Raw genomic sequence first — 24,448 nt, forward strand, 5'->3', positions numbered from 1 at the left:
AAAAGATAAGAGAGAAGAGAGAAGCTGCCCTAATCTAAATAATACACAGGCAGTGTGCAGAGAGGGGCCTGGAGGGGGGAGATGCATCACAGAACCACAACACTGAAGAACTTGGCAGCCTTCCAGACACAGGCTGACAAGTCTGACAAGAGAGAGATAAGTTGATTTATTACAGAGATGGTGATAGTAGAACGTGCTGCAGTAAGCCAGAACACATTAGAATAGCTTTTGGAACTTGTAGGATGATAAAAAACAGGATGCAATTTTTGTTACGGAGTCTCTTTAACATCTGGAGAGCCAACGTTCCCTACCCCTGTTCTATCCTATAAGTTCCTATACCTGTTCTAATGTGGTCTGTCTAACTGCAGCCTTTCCTAGTTGCACAGTGGCTGTGTTATCTCTGTTATATGATCTAATCTTCTCTCCTCTGTGGGGTCTGTCGGGCTCAGGCAGTCAAGCTGGAATGTGCTGTGCTGCTTGTGATTGGATAGAAGCGATACACACCCTCTCCAGGCCCCCTGCACAATCTGTATGACTCACACATTGAGTTACTCTCAGCCTATCACTTGCTATGTCTTTTGTTTGTAAACACTGCCTAAAACTGGCAATTACAAGCCAGGATTGCAGCAGGGAGTGGCAGAAACAGCACAGAGGGGCCCAGGAGAACATAATGAATAGAATGGTATGCTTTTTATCGTAAGAATTTTAGAGTACAGATTCTCTTTAAACAGCCAAGAAACAGTGAGAGACGGCCTGTGATAAGGTTTTACTGCAGGAAAGTTCAAAGGGCCATTAGTTCTGCTTCTTTTACAACTTAAAGGGATGCTGAGATGAGAAGCGTCTTAGTGTATTTATGTGTACCTACGCTGATGGATGTCCTGATTGTACAGAATTTTGAACTTCTCATGTATCTACAGTATGCTCCCTACTATTAGTTTTGTACTATGTACAGTGCTGCAGAAGATGTTGGCGCTATATAAATATAATTAAAAATACTTAATAGCACTCTCGCCTTGCAGCGCTGGGTCCCTGGTTCTAATCCCAGCCAGGGCACTATCTGCACAGAGTTTGTATGTTCCCCTCCCCCCTGTGTCTGCGTGGGTTTCCAACAGGTACACCAGTTTCCTCCCACATCCCAAAAACATCCAGATAAGTTAGCCCTCTTGCCTTGCAGCACTGGGTCTCCAGTTCGAATCCCACTCAGGACACTATCTACATGGAGTTTGAATGTTCTCCCCGTATCTGTGTGGCTTTCCTCCAGACACTCCTGACTCCTCCCACATCCCCAAAACACACAGATATCTTAATTGGCTTCCCCCTAAATTGGCCCTAGACTATGATACATACGCTACACAATACATATATAGACATAGGACTATGGTAGGGATTAGATTGTGAACCCCTCTGAGCGCTATACAAACACTAAATAATAATAGTAAAATGATTAAAAAGGTAGGCTGCTGTTCCGTGGAGAGGCTGAGGAGGGCAGTGGGAGGCAGGGCACAAGGAAATGGTATCTTGCAACGCGGGTGAGTAAAAAAGTTAATGGACTTGTTTCAGGTGTTTTTTCAAATGTACGGTTGCCCCGCAATGTTCTCCAGCAACAGGGGCGTAGCAATAGGAGTTTCAGAGGTAGCCACTGCATCGGGGCCCTTCCTAAACCAAAGTATAAGATGTTTATTGGTCCTGTGGTGGTAATAATCACTTCTATAAATGCTTTGCATAGTAGTAGTCAGTAACAAACTGTTCTCCATCCCCTTCTTGCACCTCTAATACAGTGGACGACCTTGGCAGGATTTGTTGCGCCATATCAATTGTTACGTATAGAGTGCTTGGGGGCTGGTCAATGTAAAACCCGCACTGGGGCCCATAGCTCCATAGCTACACCACCTTCCAGCAACCTACCAGCATTAAAGGATGCTGTAGAACCATGCCCTGGTTTTGTCTGGTGCTTTAAGACTAAAACTAAGGAGTCCATCCTAAACCCAGCACGTCCTGACAGACAACTGATGTGTGAGTGAAGAGAATCTATATTAAAGAGAATCTGTATTGTTAAAATCACACAAAAGTAAACATACCAGTGCGTTAGGGGACATCTCCTATTACCCTCTGTCACAATTTCGCCGCTCCCCGCCGCATTAAAAGTGGTTAAAAACAGTTTTAAAAAGTTTGTTTATAAACAAACAAAATGGCCACCAAAACAGGAAGTAGGTTGATGTACAGTATGTCCACACATAGAAAATACATCCATACACAAGCAGGCTGTATACAGCCTTCCTTTTGAATCTCAAGAGATCATTTGTGTGTTTCTTTCCCCCTGCATCTCTCATGCACTGAAGTGTCAGGCTGCTCTTTTCTTCCTGCAAACAGCTTTGCCCTTGTCTGTAATTCCTCACTATGTGAAAGCCCAGCCAGCTCAAAGGACGATTTATCCAGCTTGTAAAAGATAAGAGAGAAGAGAGAAGCTGCTCTAATCTAAATAATACACAGGCAGTGTGCATAGAGGGGCCTGGAAGGGGGAGTTTATAGCAGAACCACAACACTGAAGAACTTGGCAGCCTTCCAGACACAGGCTGACAAGTCTGACAAGAGAGAGATAAGTTGATTTATTACAGAGATGGCGATAGTAGAACGTGCTGCAGTAAGCCAGGACACATTAGAATAGCTTTTGGAACTTGTAGGATGATAAAAAACAGGATGCAATTTTTGTTACGGAGTCTCTTTAAGACTCTCCTACATACAGATGCAGATACAATATATATATATATATATATATATATATATATATATATATCAGAGCAGCTAATAGTAGTGTGACCAAAAATGGGTGTGCACTAAATAGCAAGCGCCAGGCCCGCCCACTGTGGTAACTGTGGCCTATCAGTAGCCACCGTTCCCATAGCGGGCGACCCGAACCTGATATTTAGCGGCAGACCATCTTTTGTCACAGAAAGGATGGGGGATTAAGGTTAGGTGGGAGGGTTATTAGTTGCCCGGGGGGAGCATTATTAATTGCCTGGGGAGGAAGGGTTATTAGTTGCCCTATGGGAGGGTTATTAGTTGCCCGGGGAGAGGGTCATTAGTTGCCCTGTGGGAGGGTTATTAGTTGCCCTGTGGGAGGGTCATTAGTTGCCCGGGGAGGAGGGTTATTAGCTGCTCTGTGGGAGGGTTATAAGTTGCCCGGGGGGAGGATTATTAGTTGCCCTGTGGGAGGGTCATTAGTTGCCCGGGGAGGAGGGTTATTAGCTGCTCTGTGGGAGGGTTATTAGTTGCCCGGGGGGAAGGTTATTAGTTGCCATGTGGGAGGGTTATTAGTTGCCCAATGGGGTAATTAGTTGCCTGGGGAGAGTGTTATTAGTTGCCCTGTGGTAGGGTTATTAGTTGCCTGGGGAGAGGGTTATTAGTTGCCCGGGGAGGGAAGGTTATTAGCCGCCCACCAGGGGAGGGTTCTGTGTGAGAGTAGGGAGAGGTTAGATCATAGTGAAATATTGCCAATATTGCTGATATTTCTCTCTACCAATTAGGTTGTAAAATATCGATAAATTTACTGACATTCTAATACCGCTATAAAACAGCTGGTTTTTTTTTTACTACGCCCGTGCCCAAATTAGCGTGCAGCGTCATAAAATGTATGAATATATATATAGCATATATATAGCAACCAGGCTGAGCGTTCATTTGTATCACACCTTCTCTAGTGGCTCTTTAATTGAGAAGGTCAGCCATCTCGTCCATTGACAGCTTGTAGAGTTCAGCCTACTGATACGGGTTAAACCTCCAGCTTGAGAGAAGGAGGAGATCGCTTTAAGAGGCGAGCACCTATCTGGGAATTTTAGGTCAATTGCCAAGCATGCGGCTCAGGCTGCAGAGAGCCGGTCACAGCTGGATTAAGCCCTGTGGTAATGAGTGGATTTGGAGTTGGCGGTGTGAAATTGCAGTGTATTTTTACGGGCAGAACAAAGATGTGACGGCTCCCCTCCGAAGCCCTCCAGTTGTCGTGTGGAGATTCCGCGCCTCAGAATCAACAACACGAAATCCGGAGGAAAATCACATAAGTGTGAACGCACACCGACTAGTCATTACGCGGGATAACCTCTGACAATCCATCAAGTGTTTAGCACTCAGAGGGTCTTAACTAACAACGGAAACCTGTCACTGTGAATTACATGGCTTCGGTTAAATGTAAAGGGTGTGTAGAGTACTTCAAGATAGGCATTAGTCATTATACGGAGTTGTAAAAACATATTTGGCAAACTTTTAGTAAAAACAATTATGAAACATTGGCTATGAATATCCCATATCTACAGGTCTCAACTAGCAGGTGGCGCTTGTAATTTGCAGTTTATAAATTATGGTTATCAGATCAAACAGTATCATGCCCCCTTTCTACACACATGGCTGGATAGCTTAAAGTGAACCGAGCACCATTTTTAGTACCCAGGGCATCTCAATAGCACACTAAAAATGTATGCCATCCATGTGTCTCATTATTAAAAAATCCTCCATTCTACCTTTTATTTATACATTTAAAGCTTAGCACAGGTTTTATTAGCCCACTTCAGCTGAACAGGCCACCTGTAGAGGTTTCAGGGCAGCTAAGGACTTAAGTTATTGCACTCATTAGCAAGATATAAACAATACATTTTCCTAAACAGAGGGGGGAGGGTAATGGGAGAGGGAATGTGTGAAGATAGTAGCTGTGACTTCTGTAAATAAGGACTGTAAGAAGGGGAGGGGGAACATGGCAGCCCCTACAGCTATTACAAACCAGGAGAAATTCCAGAAAATAAAGGGTGCTTATTTCCTTCTAAGGGCTCTGACTCAGGAGACTGGGGTTCAACTCTCGGCTCTTCCTGTTCAGTAAGCCAGCACCTATTCAGCAAGGAGTCATTGGGCTAGACTCCCTAATACTGCTACTGCCTACTGAGTGCACCCTAGTGGCTGCAGCTCAAGTGCTTTGAGTCCACCAAGAGAGAAGCGCAATACAAATGTTATTGTCTTGGCATGAATAGAAACAAAGCAGCACAAATTAGAGTTTACAATGCATACAGTTATATCTCATAAAACATACCTTTACATAAATCCCATAAAAAAATGCCATAAGGTCAAGTAGGTAAAAACCAACAATACATCACAGTCCTGTCATTAAAGGCTGCCTGAAGCATGTTTCGTGCCCATTAAAGGTCACTTTTTCAGAAGTGTGTAGTAATGGTGCTGATCTTTGTGAATTTATACAGACATACATAGATCCCTTCACATAGGAAGTTCCTATTTTAACTATTATAAGTTCCTATTAGACCTTTTTTACACTTGGGTGCCTCCATCCTTACAAGTACTTAAAGTAAACCCGAGGTGAAAATAAACTGATGAAATAAACAATTATACTTATCCTCCTACTCCTAAAAATGACTTTTTAAAGTATCCCAGGGTTCATATTTTATATTTAAACATTTACTAAGTAGGTTGAATGTTTTACAGTCTCTAATCAGTGGCAGTCTATTAACTGTCCCAGAGTTTAAACAAAGGTCAATCATTCATGTATTTTATCTCTCTCTGTCCTCAGAAGCTGTATTCTGCCAGGAAAACCTTTATGGCTGTGATTTGCTTATCAGTGATGCTTACTATATTCCCTGCAAGGTACAGACAAAACAGAAGGGGCCTGATTCACAAAGCGGTGCTAACAGTTAGCACGCTGGTGAAAAGCCGTTTATCATGCCTAAACTCAGTTCAGGCATGATAAGTTTAGGGGCTCGATTCACAAAGCGGTGCTAACCCAGTTAGAGACTTTAGGCATGATAACCATTGCACCACTCTGGTGAAAAGCCAGTTTAGGTGTGATAAGTTTAGGCATGATAAGTTTAGGTGTGATAAGTTTAGGCATGATAAGTTTAGATAAGTTTAGATCGCTTGCAAAGTCCCGCACGCAAAGCAGCGCCATTAAACTTTATACGAAGTGCACCAGTCTTTGCTAGCGTAAAACTTTTGATCAGCTGTGCACTGCGGTGCTAACGCAGTTGGCGCTTAAACTTATCATGCCTAAACTTATCACACCTAAACTTATCATGCCTAAACTTATCACACCTAAACTTATCACACCTAAACTTATCATGCCTAAACTGAGTTTAGGCATGATAAAGGGCTTTTCACCAGGGTGCTAACTGTTAGCACCGCTTTGTGAATCAGGCCCTAGGGGCTCGATTCACAAAGCGGTGCTAACCCAGTTAGAGACTTTAGGCATGATAACCATTGCACCATGCTGGTGAAAAGCCAGTTTAGGCGTGATAAGTTTAGGTGTGATAAGTTTAGGTGTGATAAGTTTAGGCATGCTAAGTTTAGATAAGTGTAGATAGCGTGCAAAGTCCCGCACGCAAAGCAGCGCCATTAAACTCTATGCAAAGTGCACCAGACTTTGCTAGCGCAAAACTTTTGATCAGCTGTGCACTGCGGTGCTAACGCAGTTGGTGCTTAAATTTATCATGCCTAAACTTATCACACCTAAACTTATCATGCCTAAACTTATCACACCTAAACTTATCACACCTAAACTTATCATGCCTAAACTGAGTTTAGGCGTGATAAAGGGCTTTTCACCAGCGTGCTAACTGCTAGCACCGCTTTGTGAATCAGGCCCTAGGTGTGATAAGTTTAGGCATGTTAAGTTTAGGTGTGATAAGTTTAGGCGTGATAAGTTTAGGCATGATAAGTTTAGGTGTGATAAGTTTAGGTGTGATAAGTTTAGGCATGATAAGTTTAGGTGTGATACGTTTAGGCGTGATAAGTTTAAGCACCAACTGGGTTAGCACCGCAGTGCACAGCTGATCAAAAGTTTAGCAAAGTCTGGTGCACTTCCCATAGAGTTTAATGGCGCTGCTTTGCGTGCGGGACTTTGCGTGCGATCTAAACTTATCTAAACTTAGCATGCCTAAACTTATCATGCCTAAACTTATCACGCCTAAACTTATCACGCCTAAACTGGCTTTTCACCAGCATGGTGCAATGGTTATCACGCCCAGGGCCGGCCCGCTCATGAGGCGGGGTGAAACTTTTGCCTCAGGCGGCACATTTCCAGGGGCGGCACCCGCCCGTCCGTGGGAGCGGGGAGCCGGCCGCCGAGCTGGAGGGGTAGCTGGCAGGACGGGGGTATTGGGCCTAGCGGCGGGGAGGGGGGTCGGACCCCCCCTCCCTCGCCTGGGTCCCCCGATCTGCGCTCCCCTCCAGCCTTAAATAGAAGCAGCCGCTATTTGTAAGAGGCATGGGCGGGGAGGACTCACCTCTTCCTCGTTCCAGCGTGCGCTCCACTGACGTCACTTCCTGCAACGCTGCAGGAAGTGACGTCAGTGGAGCGCATGCTGGGAAGAGGTGAGTCCTCCCCGCCCGTGCCTCTTACAAATAGCGGCTGCTTCTATTTAAGGCTGGAGGGGAGCGCAGATCGGGGGACCCAGGCGAGGGAGGGGGGGTCCGACCCCCTTCCCTGCCGCTAGGCCCAATACCCCCGTCCTGCCAGCTACCCCTCCAGCTCGGCGCCCCCCCCCCACACACACACACACACAGGGGGGCGGCGGTGGCAATTTTTTCAAAATTTGCCTCAGGCGGCAAAAAGTGAAGGGCCGGCCCTGATCACGCCTAGTCTCTAACTGGGTTAGCACCGCTTTGTGAATCAAGCCCAAGCTGTCACTTCCATACCTAAAAATTAACTTTTTCAGGCAGCAAAATGAGACAAGTAAAAACCGCCTGGTTATTAATATGTTTTGTACTATACATACACATGTTTATCTCTTGTCACATGTTAGCTCGGGTACACTTTAAATTATATTAGGACATCTACAGCAATGCCAAAATATATTTTTTATTGTCTAAACAAAAGTGATATTTCACTTTAAATAGTGTTGATAAGGAGGTTCAGATGGTTTGATATGAAGTCATCAAACACCTCCGTGCGTGTCAACGTGAGATACGATGACAACCTTCGAGAACGCCAGATTTCAAAACGCAAAAACGCTTTCCCTTTGTTGAAAATAACGTATCTGCTCCCTTAACCGGCTGCAGCGTAGCATGAAAAAAGGAAATACTTGTAAAATGGCATATTGTTCAGAAACAGCATTTTCCCATTTCACAGTCTGGTAAACTCACCCCATGCGACGGGTAGGAGATCCAGCCCAGCTCCCCCTGTATTGCTTTCGAATCCAGCAGATTAACTACAAAAGAAAAGAATGAAAACAAAATATATAAATAAACCGAAGGTAATGAGATATCTGTCTGTGTCCGGTTAACCTACAGGAAGAAAAAAAAGAAAGAATAAAGAGAGAAAACAAGACGTGTTTATTTGTTGTCTCACAAAGGGTTCCATTTTTTCAGGTGGTCTGGCGGTCCGGAACGAGAAACAGACGAGTGACAGGACCAGACGCATTTATACTGAAACAACAGAGCCGCCAAGGACTCCAGAAGTTTTTTTAAATAAACACTCAGCGTGGTCCAGGGAGGAATCCTAGTCTAAATTATTAACAGATAGAGGAGGGTGAAGTTTATTAATTGGATCAGCTCAGTCCTCTGCCAAGCACACCTCGTGCTCTGATCCAGGGGTCTGAAAACACATCTGATGGCTCATTCCATCTCTGACCCAAAGCGTTCATCATTAAGGAGGCTCTGATGATCCTTCCCAGAAAAATACTTCAGTTATTTATAATATGAGAAGGCCACGGGCCTATGATCTCTCTTGGCTCCTGAGCATGCATCTAGGGATGGGCATATGAGGCATTTGGACAAGCTCTCCGGCCTCCCAGGGATTCAGCCTCGAGGGTGGGGGGGGCAGACCAGTTAGGTGCCAACTTAGTTTTATTTTTTATATCACCAGTGGTCCACATTGCATTGATACTGATACAAAAATAAAGGCACAAATCATGTTAGTGTGTTCCAAGCAAAATCATCAACACGGCAATGCTATTTACTGTAGGTGGCCATGGTCTGATGGGAGAGCATGTATGGATTTATTGCAGCTAGTTTAAGCAGAGTATCTGAAATGCAATTGTACATACCCCTTATTTCCTATTTGAGATTGCCTAACTGTAAGCAATTCCCTTTGGGTGTTCGTGTAATTAAGGCGCCGGGAAATGTGGGTGCAGGGTAAAGCCGAAAAATAGCTCACCCTGCTCCTGCAAAAGTCCCCCTCTAGGCCGCCATGGACTCAGGGGAAAGACGTAATTAGACTGCCGGCTATTGCTGGTGGGTGAATTACGCTGTTTTTATCGTAATTTGGCCTCCGCTTTGGACAGCCCCCAAAATACTAACTTACCACAATAATTCCCATCACGTTCTATGGCGGCACCTGGTATGCCCAAATTTCCAGCACCATTTTTGCCTGAATCACCCTTTGAACCCCTCCTTGGGTACATTAATTGCCATTTATACTGCTATTGAAATTTTGATAAACAAAAAGTTTGAAAGGATTTTATGTTGCTAATAAAAAGGCAGCTTTGGCTTATTTATTAAAATAAGTAGTCCGCATCTTTATTGGAGTTGGGAAAAGGGAGGTTTTATCTCAAACTGTCTCTCACTGTTTCTTGGCTATTTAAAGAGACACTGAAGCGGAAAAAAAATGATGATATTATGATTTGTATGTGTAGTACAGCTAAGAAATAAAACATTAAGATCAGATACATCAGTCTAATTGTTTCCAGTACAGGAAGAGTTCAGAAACTCCAGTTGTTATCTCTATACAAAAAAGCCATTATCTCTATGACTTTCAAAGTCGTGGAGAGGGCTGTCTTCTGACTTTTATTATCTCAACTGTAAGTGAACTGTTTACTTTTTCTCTGCTAGAGGAGAGGTCATTACTTCACAGACTGCTGTGATAGACTCATTTTGAATGCTGAGTGTTGTGTAATCTGCACATATTAGAGAATGATGCAATGTTAGAAAAAACACTATATACCTGAAAATAAAAATATGAGAATATTTTCTTTGCTGCTAATCTTCTAGTAATTACTCATAGTACACAACCAATTCATTATATCATATATTTTTTTCGCTTCAGTGTCTCTTTAAGTGCTTTAGAAAACAGGACTGTGTTCCACCCAGTGGGTCGAATAGCTCAGAGAAGCTCTTTTGCATAGACAACTACTGAAGTTTTTTAACTCTTCCTGTAATGGAAAACAATATCAGACTCTTCCTTTGCTACTAATGTTCTATTTCTTGGCTGTACTACACATACCATTCATTATCTCTAAGTTTATTTTCGCTCCAGGTTTGTTTTCAAAGTGTTCCCCGGGTTCTAGTAAACTTGCCTTTCTGCAGGGAAAAGGGGTTAAACTCTTGGCCCGATCGCTGAGAGCCAATATCCTCTGGATGCTGATATCAGCCTGGATTACAAGTGCGTTCTGTCATATTCCTCCAATGCAATATCCTGAACATACCAACAAATCTCCAGAGCCTTCACAGATACAGCCCATAAAACTAATAATATTGCTTATGGAAGTAGTTTACCTCTTACATAACCACCAAACACATATATCTAAAGCAAAAGCAAGAAATCGATAACATTCCGGTACCAGTCGTAGTACGCAGTCAGCATACAACGCGGCCGCCGCTCGGACGCAATCCCCCTCCACTATTCCTTTAGTGAAAGAAAAGAAAAATCAATGCCTCTGTTCTTTTTCATTAGCGGGACATGCAGAGCGAATATCCAATCAATATAGATCATGATAGGAGATGACATGAGAGGAAGGATGACTTTACCACTTATCACCGCACTGTTGACGTGTCCCCCCCACTCACGTTTGCTGCATTTGCTTCATATTCTGCTTATTGCTTTTTTTTTCTCCGCATGCAGCAAACGTCCTCCTCGCTGCTTTATTCAGCCAGTATAGGTTTAATCCTGCTTACCTCCAAAAGGAGGAAATAAATATTTCGAGATAAAGCAGAATTGGAAAGCTATGGAGTTACAAAGACGTAGGTGAGTGATCCGGGCCCTCCTGCGGTTTGCAAATTGATTTTCTAGCTGACTTGCACTGAAAATGCTGAGTATCAAGTTCAGTTCACCATATATGAAGGAAATATTTAAACAGAGGTCTAGGAGTTTCCTTCTATTTTTTAAGGAACAGCCATGTATGGAAAACTTCCCTTAAAGGTAACCTCTCGTGACCACAATAGTGGTAATCTACAGGTGGCCCCAAGGGGTGATGGGGTACTTACCATCTGTGAGTTCCTTTTTCCCGTTCTCATTAGTATTGCTGTGGCATCTCCACTATTAAATTAGCTACTAACCGAATATCTGGAACACAAGTGTCAAACAAGTCGTACAGCCAATCACCGTGCAGCTTTTGTCCCAGTCACATGATATGCATGAACAGAAGCCACATGGTGATTGACTGTATGGCACCTGTACACTGAAGAGGATCTGTCTCGCTATGTGTCTACTGTACAACACTCAGCATTATGTACAGCAGCAGGTCAGGTCCCCTTAGTGCCGGAACTGCCCCCCCCCCCTCCCCATGCTAGCTTCAGGAGCTACTTTTGGCCACTGTTGCGGGGACTATTGTCACACCCCTGTCTGAATGTGTTCACCGCACTGGTATGCTCCTCTTTGTCATCAGCAATAAAAGAAAGGAGGACCAAGTCGCGGGCCACCTCCCACCTTTCTAAAGTTCCCTAGTGTCTAGTTCCCTAGTGTCAAATTCCCCTCCTTCCCTCTTCTATACAGTTCCCTGGTGTCTATTGCCCCCTCCCACTGCACAGTTCCTTAGTGTCTAGTGGACTGGCCTTCCTCCCTCCCCTATACAGTTCCCTGGTGTGTAATTCCTTCTCCCTCCCCTATACAATTTCCTGATGTTTAGTGGTCCTTCCTCACCTCCTATACAGTTCCTCTATACCCCATTTACAATTTTTTGATGTTTAGCGGTTACCTGCTTTCTTAGTATATAGCGGCATAGCCTATATAAGATAGGCTTAGATGGCACCGCCCCACTCAGGGAGGCCATGGCTTTGTGTGTGTGATAAGGATTAGCAGCTGTCAGTTTTGCAAAGTCTTTGTTCTTCCAGGGGATTGCTGGGTCACTAGCGAGGGCAAGCAGGCATCTGCTGCAGGTGTCAGGCTTGGCCCAGGAATAACAAATAGACACATGTAGAAGTTTAGGCTGGGGATACAAATATATCAGAAAGAAGTTCTGGCTCTACGATCAGTTCATGAATTCAAGGGGACCTGTTATAAGACAACACACAACTAAGCTCCAGTGGACAAACAAATAGTAACTGTCCACCTAATACATATAGGTTTAAAGGAAACCAGAGCTGTAAATAAAAGAAGAACCGATACTTACCCGCTGCTGCTTCCTCCTGCAGCAAAAACATGTGTGAGGCCCTCGCCGTCCTCTCGCAGTCTGCCGTTCAGCCACGATCAGCCCCAGTAATAAGCTCATTAGCAGGCGCAGCAGGCCAGACTGATCCCGACTAAGCCTATTACCAGGGCTGATCGCGGCTGAACGGCAGACCGTGGGAGGACGGCAAGGGGCTCACGTGTTTATGAAGCAGGAGGAAGCAACAGCGGGTAAGTATCGGTTCCTCTTATATTTACAGCTCTGGTACACTTTAAGGCCATGCTGAGAACCCCCCATGAGTAACTGGGCTAGTCCAAAACCTGCCGGTTCTGCCAGATTTGTACTATCTACTGTAAGTGACAGCAACATAGAAGAAAAGTAACGTATGGCTCATTTTACTCTGGAGAAAAACTCACTTCTTATCTGTATATGTTTACATACATTTTACATTTTGAAGATTTTCTCGACAGTGGTCCTTTAAAACACACCTGAAGTGAGAAAACTCAAGTCGGGTTTGTTACATACCTAAGTAGAGGGAAGGCTCTGGATACCGTTGAGCCTTACTGGTCTTCAATTTGTCCTGTCTTTGCTGCACCATCAAATGAAATGATTTGACCTGCTAGGTCTTCGGGACACCTCGGGCAGCTTTCAGGGCTACTCGTGTCGCTGAGTAGTTTCGAAGATGAGTGCATCCATATTGCTCAGGCTCACGAGTGCACGGCATGGATGCACTCGTCTTTGGAACCACTCATGGACGTCAGACGTTTCAAAGGCTTCCCTAGGAGTACCAAAGAGCTATTTGATCTAGCAGGTCAAATAACGTCAACAAGGGAAGGCTCAGGAATGACTTAGGATCGGGAAAACAAGACACAGAACATTTATATCGTGCTTTCCACCTGGCGAACCCAAATCTCTTGAGCCGCAGCCACTAGGGCGCACTCAGTAGGCAGTTGCAGTGTTAGAGAGTCTTGTCCAAGGCCTCCTCACTGAATAGGTGTTGGCCTACTGAGCAGACAGGACAGAGACTTGAACGCTGGTCTCTTGTGTTAGAGGCAAAGCCTTTACCCAGTGCACTATCGAGGCTCTATGGCATCCAGACATACCCTAGCATGGGGCGTAACTAGAGGGGAGCAGCTCCTGCGATCACATGGAGGCCCAGAGCTGTGGGGGGCCCCATCCACTAACCTTCCCTTCCTCTGATACAGGAGACTATACTGCAGATCGAGTGTTTCTGTGGCTACACTTGTTATGAGTGTAAAGATCACGATGGCCACACTTGTTTATGACCCTTCTGAGAAGGGCCCCCAAAGCCAAAAGGGCCCCATTATAGTTTTGCTGGGGGGCCCCATGAACTGTAGTTACGCCACTGTACCCTAGGTATGTATCGTACCTGTGTTTCTTCATTTCAGATTATTATAATTGCTTATGAGTCACGGTATCACTTAAAGTGACACTGAAGCGAAACAAATTACGATAAAATGAATTGGTTGTGCAGTGTAGATAATTAATAGAGCATTAGTAGCAAAGAAAATAGTCTCATATTTCTATTTTCAGTTCTATAGTTTTTTTTATAACATTGCATCATTCTCTGATATTTGCAGTTTACACAATACTCAGCATTCTAAATGATTTCACAGAGCAGGCTAGTGAACTTTTGAACTGTCCTCTGCAGAAAAAACAAAATACAGTGCCAGACACTTGAGATAATAAGCTTCAGAAGACAGAGCTCTCTGCGACTTTGAAAGTTGTGGAGAGATCAGTGGCTCTTTTGCATAGATAATAACTTTAGTTTCTTAAAGACACTCTGAAGCCTCTTAAAATTCCACTTTTTATTTAACAATCCGCTTCTACACTATCACCCCATGTAAAACGCCGCTATCCTGAGGCAGAATGCTGTATTTAATCCCCCCAAACACCGGGGCAAACATCCACGACTTTCCTGGTAGCTTTGCCTCCCTTAGCATCAATCACCGCTGATCGCCCCTCTCTCCCGCCCCTCTCAGTGAATGAAGACTGAGAGGGGTGGGGAGAGGCGGCGATTAGCGGCGATTGATGTGAGTAGACGCAGAGCTACAGAGCTAAGCTCTGCCTCTACAAGGAAGCTCTCCCCCAACATTGCCCTGTGGATTGGGGGGGGGGGGGGGTTTAAAAACAGCGTTCTGACACGGGATTTTACATGGGGTAATAGTGTAGAAGGGGATGAAAGTGGAATTGTGTAGAAAGTGTAGAAAGTGGAATTTTAAGAGGCTTCATCGTCTCTTTAACACTTCCAGTACTGAAAACAATATTAGACTTATGTCTCTGCTACTAATGTTTTATTCCTTAGCTGTACTACACATACAAATCATTATATCATAAGTTTATTTTCATTTCAGATTCCCTTTAAAAAGGATGTTCATGAATCTAAGTGTGGCCGGCCTGCTTTAGATGCAGTCACTGTCTAGCAGGAATAGTTGTGTGGCCTTTGTCAAATTACCCAGCATTCCATTTCCAGACGCCGTTCTGAGCTTCAGCCGTCATCAGACATTATCAAGCCTCTGAATCTTAACTACGAAATATAATTGATCCGATAATGATCATGGTGATGATAGAGAAATAATTGCTTAATTATTTTATCTGCACCACATTCTCTGGAATGACTTCAGGATTAAGTGCTAATTACTTTATTTCAAGCGTTAAACATTTGAATCTATGAGACTGAAGTTTTCTGCAGGACAATTTGTGGTGAGGCCACGGGCTAGACTGTGCTGCGATATTTTTAAAACATTTAAAGAGGAACTGTAACCAAGGATTGAACTTCCTCCCAATCAGTGGCCGATGGCCCCTTTCCCAGGAGAAATCTTTATCTTTTCTCAAATTTATCCTCAGGGGGGGGTCTGTGTGGCTGATATTGTGGTGAAACCCCTCCCACAGTGTGATGTCATGACCATGGTCCTGAAAGTTTGCTGTCTGTGAACCTCATTGCATTGTGGGGAATAACAGCTCTTTTCCAACTGCCAAGCAAGCCATTTCTCCCTCTGTGCATAGAACTCTCAGTAATGAACATTCTGTACAGATCACCTGGCAGGACTAAAGATGTCATCACCTGAGATAAATGTCAGGATGTAAATCAGGGAGAGGAAAAAAATTACAAAGGGCAAACACTGACTGAATAATCTATAAATGAATATTGTAAATAATAAGCAATTTTATTTATTATGTTATCTTCACTACAGTCCCTTTTTAACGTCTTCCGACTAGCAATGGAGGATTATTGCAAACATTTCCACGATTGTTCACGAATCAGCAATTGGCGGCGTGTCCCATTGACTTAGCCTAAAGGCTCATACACACATCAGACCATAGTCTTTGGAAAATGAAAGATCACAGACCAATCTTACCACCCTTCATGTAGTATAAGCAGGGCCGGATTTCTGGCAAGGCCACATAGGCCATGGCCTAGGGCACCAGAAATTTAGGGGCGGCTCAGTGAGGGGCAGTAAAGCTGTTCTATGCAGCCATCCCTATCTACAAGGACAGATTTACCCTTTGAACCCTCTGTCCTGTACTTGTGTCGTCCCTGCAAGACCTGTAAGCTCTATCATGCAGGTACACATCAGCCTAACTCTCATGGTGTGACAATGGTTCCATCATTACCGAGATGGCAAGCATAACATAAAAGTTCTTAAGGAAAACATAACATAGTCTATACGCATATTACTAAAATAGTTATTGTCTGTGACATCCAATGATGGAAAGTAAGTAGAATTCTCATTTTGGCACACAGATATAAAAACCAAACAGACAGTATAGTTGGCCTTGGGCGGTAAAAAGTACAAATCCGGCCCTGAGTATAAGAGCCATACTCTACACAGTCTATTCTATGGAGCTGAACTCCCCATCAGACAGAAATCTTTGCAAGATGCTGAACACAAAGATGCTGTACAGACACAAAAGATCAGCATCTGCAAAAGATCTGTTCCTGCTAAATGCATTCATAGTCTATGATATCTGCAGATCTTCATACACACCTTGTTTAACAGACATTCATCTGCAGATCACATCCACCAGGAGGGATTTTCAGATCTGCAGATGATTGCCTGATCTGCAGATGAATGTCAGTTAAACAAGGTGAGTATGATGATCTGCAGATCTCATAGACTATGAATGCATTTTGCAGGAACGGATCTTTGGCAGGAACAGATCTTTTACAGATACTGATCTTTTGTGTCTGTACAGCATCTTTGTGTTCAGCATCTTGCAAAGATTTCTATCTGATGTGGAGTTCAGCTCCATAGAATAGACTGTGTAGAGTATGGCTCTCATACTACATGGAAGGGGGTAAAATTGGTCTGTGATCTTTCATTTTCAAAAGACTATGGTCTGATGTGTGTATGTGGCCTAACACTGCACTACAAACTCAACAGTGATGTGAAACGCTTTGTGTGCCAATGTCTGGTGAAATGATCCAAAATTTAAAAACTGCAGTGCGATCACAAAATTTGCTGTTTGGGCAGTGCAGGGCTGGGCCTAACATTGCACTACAACGTATAGTGTGGTCACTCAATCACTTTATTGTAGCACAGAGATGGGCTGTAACAGTGAGTGCAGCCACACAATACACTATACTACACTAGTGGTGTACTATAAGCCATCTACACAACATACCACACCACATCACAAAAACCAACAACAAAATGACAGCAGGATCAGTGGCGGCGCCACACTGGGGCTTACCCAGGCTTCAGCCCCAGCTGGCGACTCATTAGCCCCCCTTAAAGCCCCCCCGACGTGGCCGAGAGAACTTCCGACCCGACCTACACAAAAGGAGCTGAGCCTGGGTGAGAGGAGGGCTTGGGCTGGCGCTGACCGGACAGTCACCACCCACCAGGGTACTACGTTGTGTGCTGGCGGGCGCAACGCATGTAAGTGTCAACACTTGACAACGTCTGGCGTCACGTCTCCTTGCCCGCCCGCGCAGCAGCTGGTTGCTGCCGCCAGGAATGACCTGGACAGAGCACACCGCACAGGACTGAAGGCTGGAGCCGAGTCAGCCAGCCAGCCAGCCCCCAGAGCTCAGCAGCGCACAACAGCCGGACTCGGAACTCCGACGGCACGGCAGCTCAAGGTGGGTGGTCGTGGGTGTCCTGTCCCGGCTGTCCATCCTCCTGTCCACTTCAGCCAGCCCAATTTTTTTTTTGCAGCTGAGCCATGCACCAGGTCAGCACAGCACCACTACCAACTAGGCCTGACTGTGAGAGGGAAGGGGGGGTGCAGCCTTCCCCCCCACCACCAGCCCTGAGGCCTCCCCACCACCGGGCAGGCCTGAGCTGTGCTGCGGCCCCCAGCCCACTACCACCAGCCAGGCCTTAGCTGCCCTGGGGGGCCCCCAGCCTACCACCACCAGCCAGGCCTGAGCCCTTCCACCCAACCCACCACCACCAGCCAGGCCTGATGTGCCCTGGGGCCCCCAGCCCACCGCCACCAGCCAGGCCTGAGCTGCCCTGGGGCCCCCAGCCCACCACCACCAGCCAGGCCTGAGCTGCCCTGGGGCCCCCAGCCCACCACCACCAGCCAGGCCTGAGTTGCCCTGGGGCCCCCAGCGCACCACCAACAGCCAGGCCTGAGCTGCCCTGGGGCCCCCAGCCCACCACCACCAGCCAGGCCTGGGCTGCCTTGGGCCCCCAGCCCACCACCACCAGCCAGGCCTGAGCTGCCCTGGGGACCCCAGCCCACCAGCCACGCAGGCATGAGGCCTCCAGCCCACCACCAGTCAGGCTTGAGGTGCCCTGGGGCCCCCAGCCCACCACCACCAGCCTGACTACATATACTGGGGACAGCTATACGCCTGGCTACATATACTGGGGACATCTATACTCCTGGCTACCTATGCTGGGGACACTGGCTGTCTGTCATTATGTGCATTTACTGGTGAAAAGTTGTCTCTTATGTGCATTTACTGCGGAAACGCAGTCTGTCATTATGTGAATTAACTGGTGAAAAGCTGTCTCTTATGTGCATTTAATGGGGAAACTGTCTGTCATTACATGCATTAACTGGTGAAAAGCAGGCTCTTATGTGCATTTACTGCGGAAACGCAGTCTGTCATTACGTGCATTAACTGGTGAAAAGCTGTCCCTTTATGTGCATTTACTGCAGAAACGCAGTCTGTCATTATGTCCATTAACTGGTGAAAAGCTGTCTCTTATGTGCATTTAATGGGGAAACGCTGTCTGTCATTACGTGCATTAACTGCTGAAAAGCTGATTCTTATGTGCATTTACTGGTGAAAGGCTACCTATCATTATGTGCGTTTACTTCATTTTTTTCATGTAACTACGTTAGCTGGTACAACTACATTACAGTTAGCCCCGCCCACATGACATCATGACCACGCCCAATATCTCACGGCAGCGCGCGCCCCCCCCCCCCCCCAAGCCCGGCCTGCCAGCCCTCGTGCCCCCTTTGAGCCCCCCCAAAAATCTGAAGCTGGAGCCGCCACTGAGCAGGATCAGTCTTCAACATGCATACATACTGTTTTGGACTGGTTGGTCCTCATCAGTACAATGCATGAACTTATGAGATAAAGAATCTCAAAAACTAATGTTACATAGAACTTTCCTGCAGTCCCTGATTCTTAATTTTGGCTTTAGAGAGACACTGAAGCCAGTTTAAAAAATGGCTTTTTACCTTTTATTTATGTGAGGCATGTTTGCCCCTGTTAAAACGTTGCTATCCCGCTGCAAACTGAGGGGTCTTTACCCCCAAATACCCCGGGGCACACTGCGGGGAGCGCTTCTGTGAGAGGCAGAGCTTTCGGCTGTAGCTCTGCCTCTACACGCGTCTATCAGCGCTGATCGATGCCTCTCCCGCCCCTCTCAGTCTTCCTTCACAGATAGGGACGGGGGAGAGGCGGAGATCCGTGGCTGATTGACACGCATGGAGGCAGAGCTACAGCTTAAAGCTCTGCCTCCATGAGCAGCAAAATCCACTGCCAAGAAAGTCGTGGATTTTGCATAGGGTATTTGGGAGGTAAAGACCCCTCGTTCTGCTGCGGGATAGCGGCATTTTAACAGGGGCAAACATGCCTCACATAAATAAAAGGTAAAAAGCCATTTTTAAACTGGCTTCAGTGTTCTCAGTTTTTAGTTTGAATCAGAAATTAAAGCGGAATATAACCCTGCATTTTAACTTTGCTCTAAAACATTATTTACAGTATATTATATGCAACCAGCATTTTTTTTTACTAGACCAGCATTGGAAGGGTTACACAGGGCTTTAAAGTTCCTGGAGATTTCTGCAGACGGATCCGAAGCTGACATAGATACATTTTGTTTACATAAATGTATCTAAGTGTTGAATGTGACTCACTCTCTCTGACTGAGAAGGAGCTGGAGGACAGCCAAAGAGTGTGTAACATTTCTCAATAGATACATTTAACTAAATAGAATGTAACAATCTGAACTTCTGCATATCTCTCCACGAACTTTAAACCTCTGTGTTTAACCCTTCCAATGCTGGTCTAGTAAAAAAAAAATGCTTTTTGCATATAATATGCTGTAAATAATGTTTTAGAGCAAAGTTGAAATGCAGGGTTATATTCCGCTTTAAGTCACACACTGATTTGGCTCCTTTTCATGTCAGCTCCCACACAGAGAAACAATGACCTATTAAACTTTTAACCCCACCCACTTGCTATGATTAGTGTCTACACACACACACACACACACACACACACACACAGATTGTGTGGCCTCTAATTAGTTAAGTTTAGTTAGTTTTAAGCAGAACTACTGCTGCTTGAGCCTGACTAAACTGCCTGCAGAGGTAAAGCACTGTATTATCAGCCCTTATTTATTTATTTTTTGTATTTGTAAAGTGCCAACATATTAAAGAGAACCTGAGGTGGGATTTTATTATGCTAGTGGGGCACAGAGGTTGGTTACTTCCCTCCAATCAGCGGGAGGGAAGGGACACGGGCGGGTAGCGCCGATGCGGAGGAGGCGGGGGAGCGGCGCTGACAGACAGCGCTTAGGTAAACATTGTGCTGGCGACACGCTGCGTGTCGCCAGCACTGCGTGGGGTATAGCGGCGCACAGGGGGGTCTTGGAGGCACAGCATGGGGCAACAGAGGCTGGTGTTACTGTGCACAACCAGCCTCTGTGCCCCACTAGCATAATAAAATCCCACCTCGGGTTCTCTTTAAAGGGGTTCTTTCGCGAAAAAAGTAGGCAGTTAAAAAATGTGACAGATGACAGGTTTTGGGCCAGTCCATCTTTTTAAGGGGGATTCTCAGGGCTTTCTTTGTTTTCAACAGCATTTCCTGAACAGCAGTTTAACTGCCAAAATAGCAAGATACCAGCCGGCCTCCCTAATCACTTGCACACTATTATGTCAGTTAGATTTTGCAACTGTTGTTCAGGAAATGCTGTTGAAAACAAAGAAAGCCCTGAGAATCCCCCTTAAAAAGATGGACTGCCCCAAAACCTGTCATCTGTCACATTTTTTAACTGCCTACTTTTTTCGCGAAAGAACTCCTTTAAGCAGCGCTGGACATTAGTTAAGGTTACAGACAATATTTAGGGGTGACATACAGCAATATGACAATACAGGAAAACAAGAAAACCAGATCACGCAGCACAGTATGTGTACAAGGTAATGCTTAGTCAGTCACGGGATGGAAGCATGGAGATTAGGCAAGTTAGGTTCACTCAGATGCATAGCATGGGTGCACAGTAATGGAGGTGCATGATCAGATAGGACACAAAAGGAGGAGGACCCTGCCCAAAGGCTTACAATCTAGCGCTTGCAAAACTATAGGAATAAAAAAGTGAACACAGGCAAGTTGTAAGTAGGAAGGATTGGTAATATACTGTATACTCACAGGTTTATTTCATCATGGGATGTAGTCACTAAATATCAGTTAAACTGCCATGCACAAAACGCTCATAGTAGTTTCGTAGGTACTTCTGACAGTTAGGTAGCACACATGGCGCAAATAGCACAACAGGTGTTACCTAGGTAATGTGTACATCACCACTGGGTACCATGCACTATGCTACTTGCGTAGCCCATGTTACCCTGGCAACACACAGGTTATCTAGGTAACGTAGGTTGCAATAATTGCAAAGCACACACTATCTGCCTGAATTACCAGTAAACTTGTTGTGTGCTGTCCACATTTAGTAAATACACCCCCAAGGCACCTCAGGTACACTTTAGGTTAGTTAGGGCGAATGAGTTGGAGGGAGAGCCTAAATTTTAACCATAGACATGGACTTTATAGCAACAGAATGCTCTACCATAGGCCACTTTCCTTTGTCCTAAGACCAAATTGTACTCCTACTAGATATCCTAAAACACACTGCCGCTATATGTTTGTTGTATACTACCCCACCTCTTGCTCCCCCCCCCCCCCCCATTCCTTTAGATTGTAAGCTCGCAAGGGCAGGGCTCTCTCCCCCTTCTGTGCCCTAGAAATCATTATACATTTTATTCATCATAGTTAAATCGTTATTTGGTTTGAAAAAAGACAAACGTCCATCAAGTTCAACCAGAGAACAAAGTACAACACCAGCCTGCTCCCTCACATATCCCTGTTGATCCAGAGGAAGGCGAAAAAACCCTTACAAGGCATGGTCCAATTAGCCCCTAAAGGGAAAAATTCCTTCCCGACTCCAGATGGCAATCAGATAAAATCCCTGGATCAACATCATTAGGCATTACCTAGTAATTGTAGCCATGGATGTCTTTCAACACAAGGAAAGCATCTAAACCCCCTTCAAATGCAGGTATAGAGTTTGCCATAACGACTTCCTGTGGCAATGCATTCCACATCTTAATCACTCTCACTGTAAAGAACACTTTCCTAAATAAATGGCCAAAATGTTTTTCCTCCATGCGCAGATCATGTCTAGTCCTTTGTGAAGGCCTAGGGACAAAAAGCTCATCCACCAAGCTTTATATTGCCCTCTGATGTATTTATACATGTTAATTAGATCCCCTCTAAGGCGTCTTTTCTCTAGTCTAAATAAACCCAGTTTATCTAACCTTCCATCCCACCTATCAATTTTGTAGCTCGTCTCTGCACCTGCTCTAAAACTGCAATATCTTTCCTGTAATGTGGTGCCCAGAACTGAATTCCATATTCCAGATGTGGCCTTACTAGACAGTTAAACAGGGGCAATATTATGCTAACATCTTGAGTTTTTATTTCCATTTTAATGCATCCCAAAATTTTGTTAGCTTTAGTTGCAGCGACTTGGCATTGAGTACGATTATTTAACTTGTTGTTGATGAGTACTCCTAAGTCCTTCTCCAAGTTTGATGTCCCCAACTGTATCCCATTTATTTTGTATGGTACTAGACCATTGGTACGACCAAAATGCATCACTTTACATTTTTCAACATTGAATTTCATCTGCCATGTATGTGCCCATATAGCCATCCTATCCAGATCCTTTTGCAATATGACACTATCTTCCTGAAATGTTACTTTTATCACTGTCATTACCAATTCTGTATCTTGTATTCTGTATTTTGTATGGTGTTTATATTTTGTCACCAATCATGTATTTTGTATATTGGTGTGCACCATTGTCTGTATTATTGTACCCCATGTTAATGTATTACTTTGTACAGCGCCATAGAATACGTTGGCGCTTTATAAATCAATAATAATAATAAACTAAATATTTATAGTGATGATCTTCATCTGCTAATTACCATTACGTGAAATTTCATGTAAATGTTTGCAGTTACAGCCATTACACAATTACATAATTAACAATTTGAAAATTCAATTAATTTTGTGAAATCCATACGTCATTTCCACGTAATTGTGTGCCAACTTTAGTGGTTAACATCAAAGCCCCCATACGTGCTACGTCTTTGAGGAAATCGATTTTAAAAATGTAAATGAAAAATGGTTTTTAAGCTCAGAAAAAAAGAGTTTAAAAAACATTTTTCTTTTGCATTTTTAAAATTGATTTTCTATGAAACTACAAGGTCTTTTTAAAAACTTTTGACTTGTTCCCACTATTCTATGGTGCAACTATGTTGCAATTGTGCTGGTGAAAACATGTATGGGGCATTTGCTATCAACCGCTAAAATCCAGGGAATATTGTGTGAAAATTACATGAAGATGTAAAATTACAGTTGCTAATTATGTACGAAAAATATTATGCTTTATCCAGAAATTTCGCATTATGATTTTTCATCGCAACTGCAAATTAGGATCTAAAATTACGATTATGCTAAATTTGTGCTTTTCGCTACTTCGTTATATGTCTGCCTGAAACAGACCTTTCAGGTAAGTGTAAAAAAAATAGTCAGATTATCTAAATCTAATGCCAGGTATAAGAGAAAAAAAACTAGCCAAAAAAAGATATGGCATGCAGCAGTAAAACATTACAGAAATAATCATTTCGGAGATCGTTCAGCGCACAGTGAAACCTTTGTTTGCAAACTGGATTCGGTAAAGCAAAATATGATTTCTATATAAATATAAATGGTTTGTACTTGGCAGTCGCACTCACAGAGAACCGTGCCAAGACTAAGTGTTTTTTTGGTACGTAAAATGTAGAGAGTAATAATAATGCAAGAAAAACAAATCCCAACAAAATATTATTTTGGCAACTCAATCTACTTGTCATTGGGTGGAATTCTTCATGTGCCTTAATGTTGTTTGGTGCGCAAGAGATTCGTATTCTGTCCCATAATGAATTGTTTCTCTACCGTTTCCAAAACTCGCAATTTATAAAAGGAATGTGGTTTAATTTTTTTTTCCTTAAAGTGAATGTGGGAAACACAGAGCATATTTATAAAAGTGAGATAGATCGGACACTTGGGACATCAACGCACATCACATGCAATGGAATCTTAAAACCATACATAAAAGATTAAAAATCTCAGAATTGCTACAATATTCATTGAAAAATATCAGTAAAGCCAATGGAAAATTCAAAATTATGAATAAAGTAAATTAACATCGGAGGAGGCTGGCTTCATTCAACAAAACAAGATCCCTCAAGCAAGTCAAAAGAAGCAGAGTGGAAAAGAGACGTCAAGAGGAAGTACAACATTTTAAAATTGTTAAAATGTAAACTGAGAGTTGGCTTAAGCGAAAAGGAAATGTGTTGCCTACTGCAAATAACAAAGT

At 44.1% G+C, this 24,448-nt stretch overlaps 1 protein-coding gene across 3 annotated transcripts in view; it reads right to left on the reverse strand.

The window, feature by feature from the left end:
* Nucleotides 1-24,448, reverse strand: part of EPHA3 (EPH receptor A3) — a 501,294-nt gene that overhangs the window by 420,849 nt on the left and 55,997 nt on the right. For all 3 annotated transcript variants that reach the window (XR_011026545.1, XM_068270665.1, XM_068270664.1), the window contains exon 2: nucleotides 8,131-8,195. Coding sequence is in view for 2 of the 3 variants with exons in the window: in XM_068270665.1 (XP_068126766.1) it covers nucleotides 8,131-8,195 (65 nt within the window). In the remaining variant the exon portion in view is untranslated. The remainder of the gene's footprint in view (nucleotides 1-8,130; nucleotides 8,196-24,448) is intronic.

Source organism: Hyperolius riggenbachi, chromosome 2 (genome assembly GCF_040937935.1).
Source record: "Hyperolius riggenbachi isolate aHypRig1 chromosome 2, aHypRig1.pri, whole genome shotgun sequence".
Taxonomy (NCBI): Eukaryota; Metazoa; Chordata; class Amphibia; order Anura; family Hyperoliidae; genus Hyperolius; species Hyperolius riggenbachi.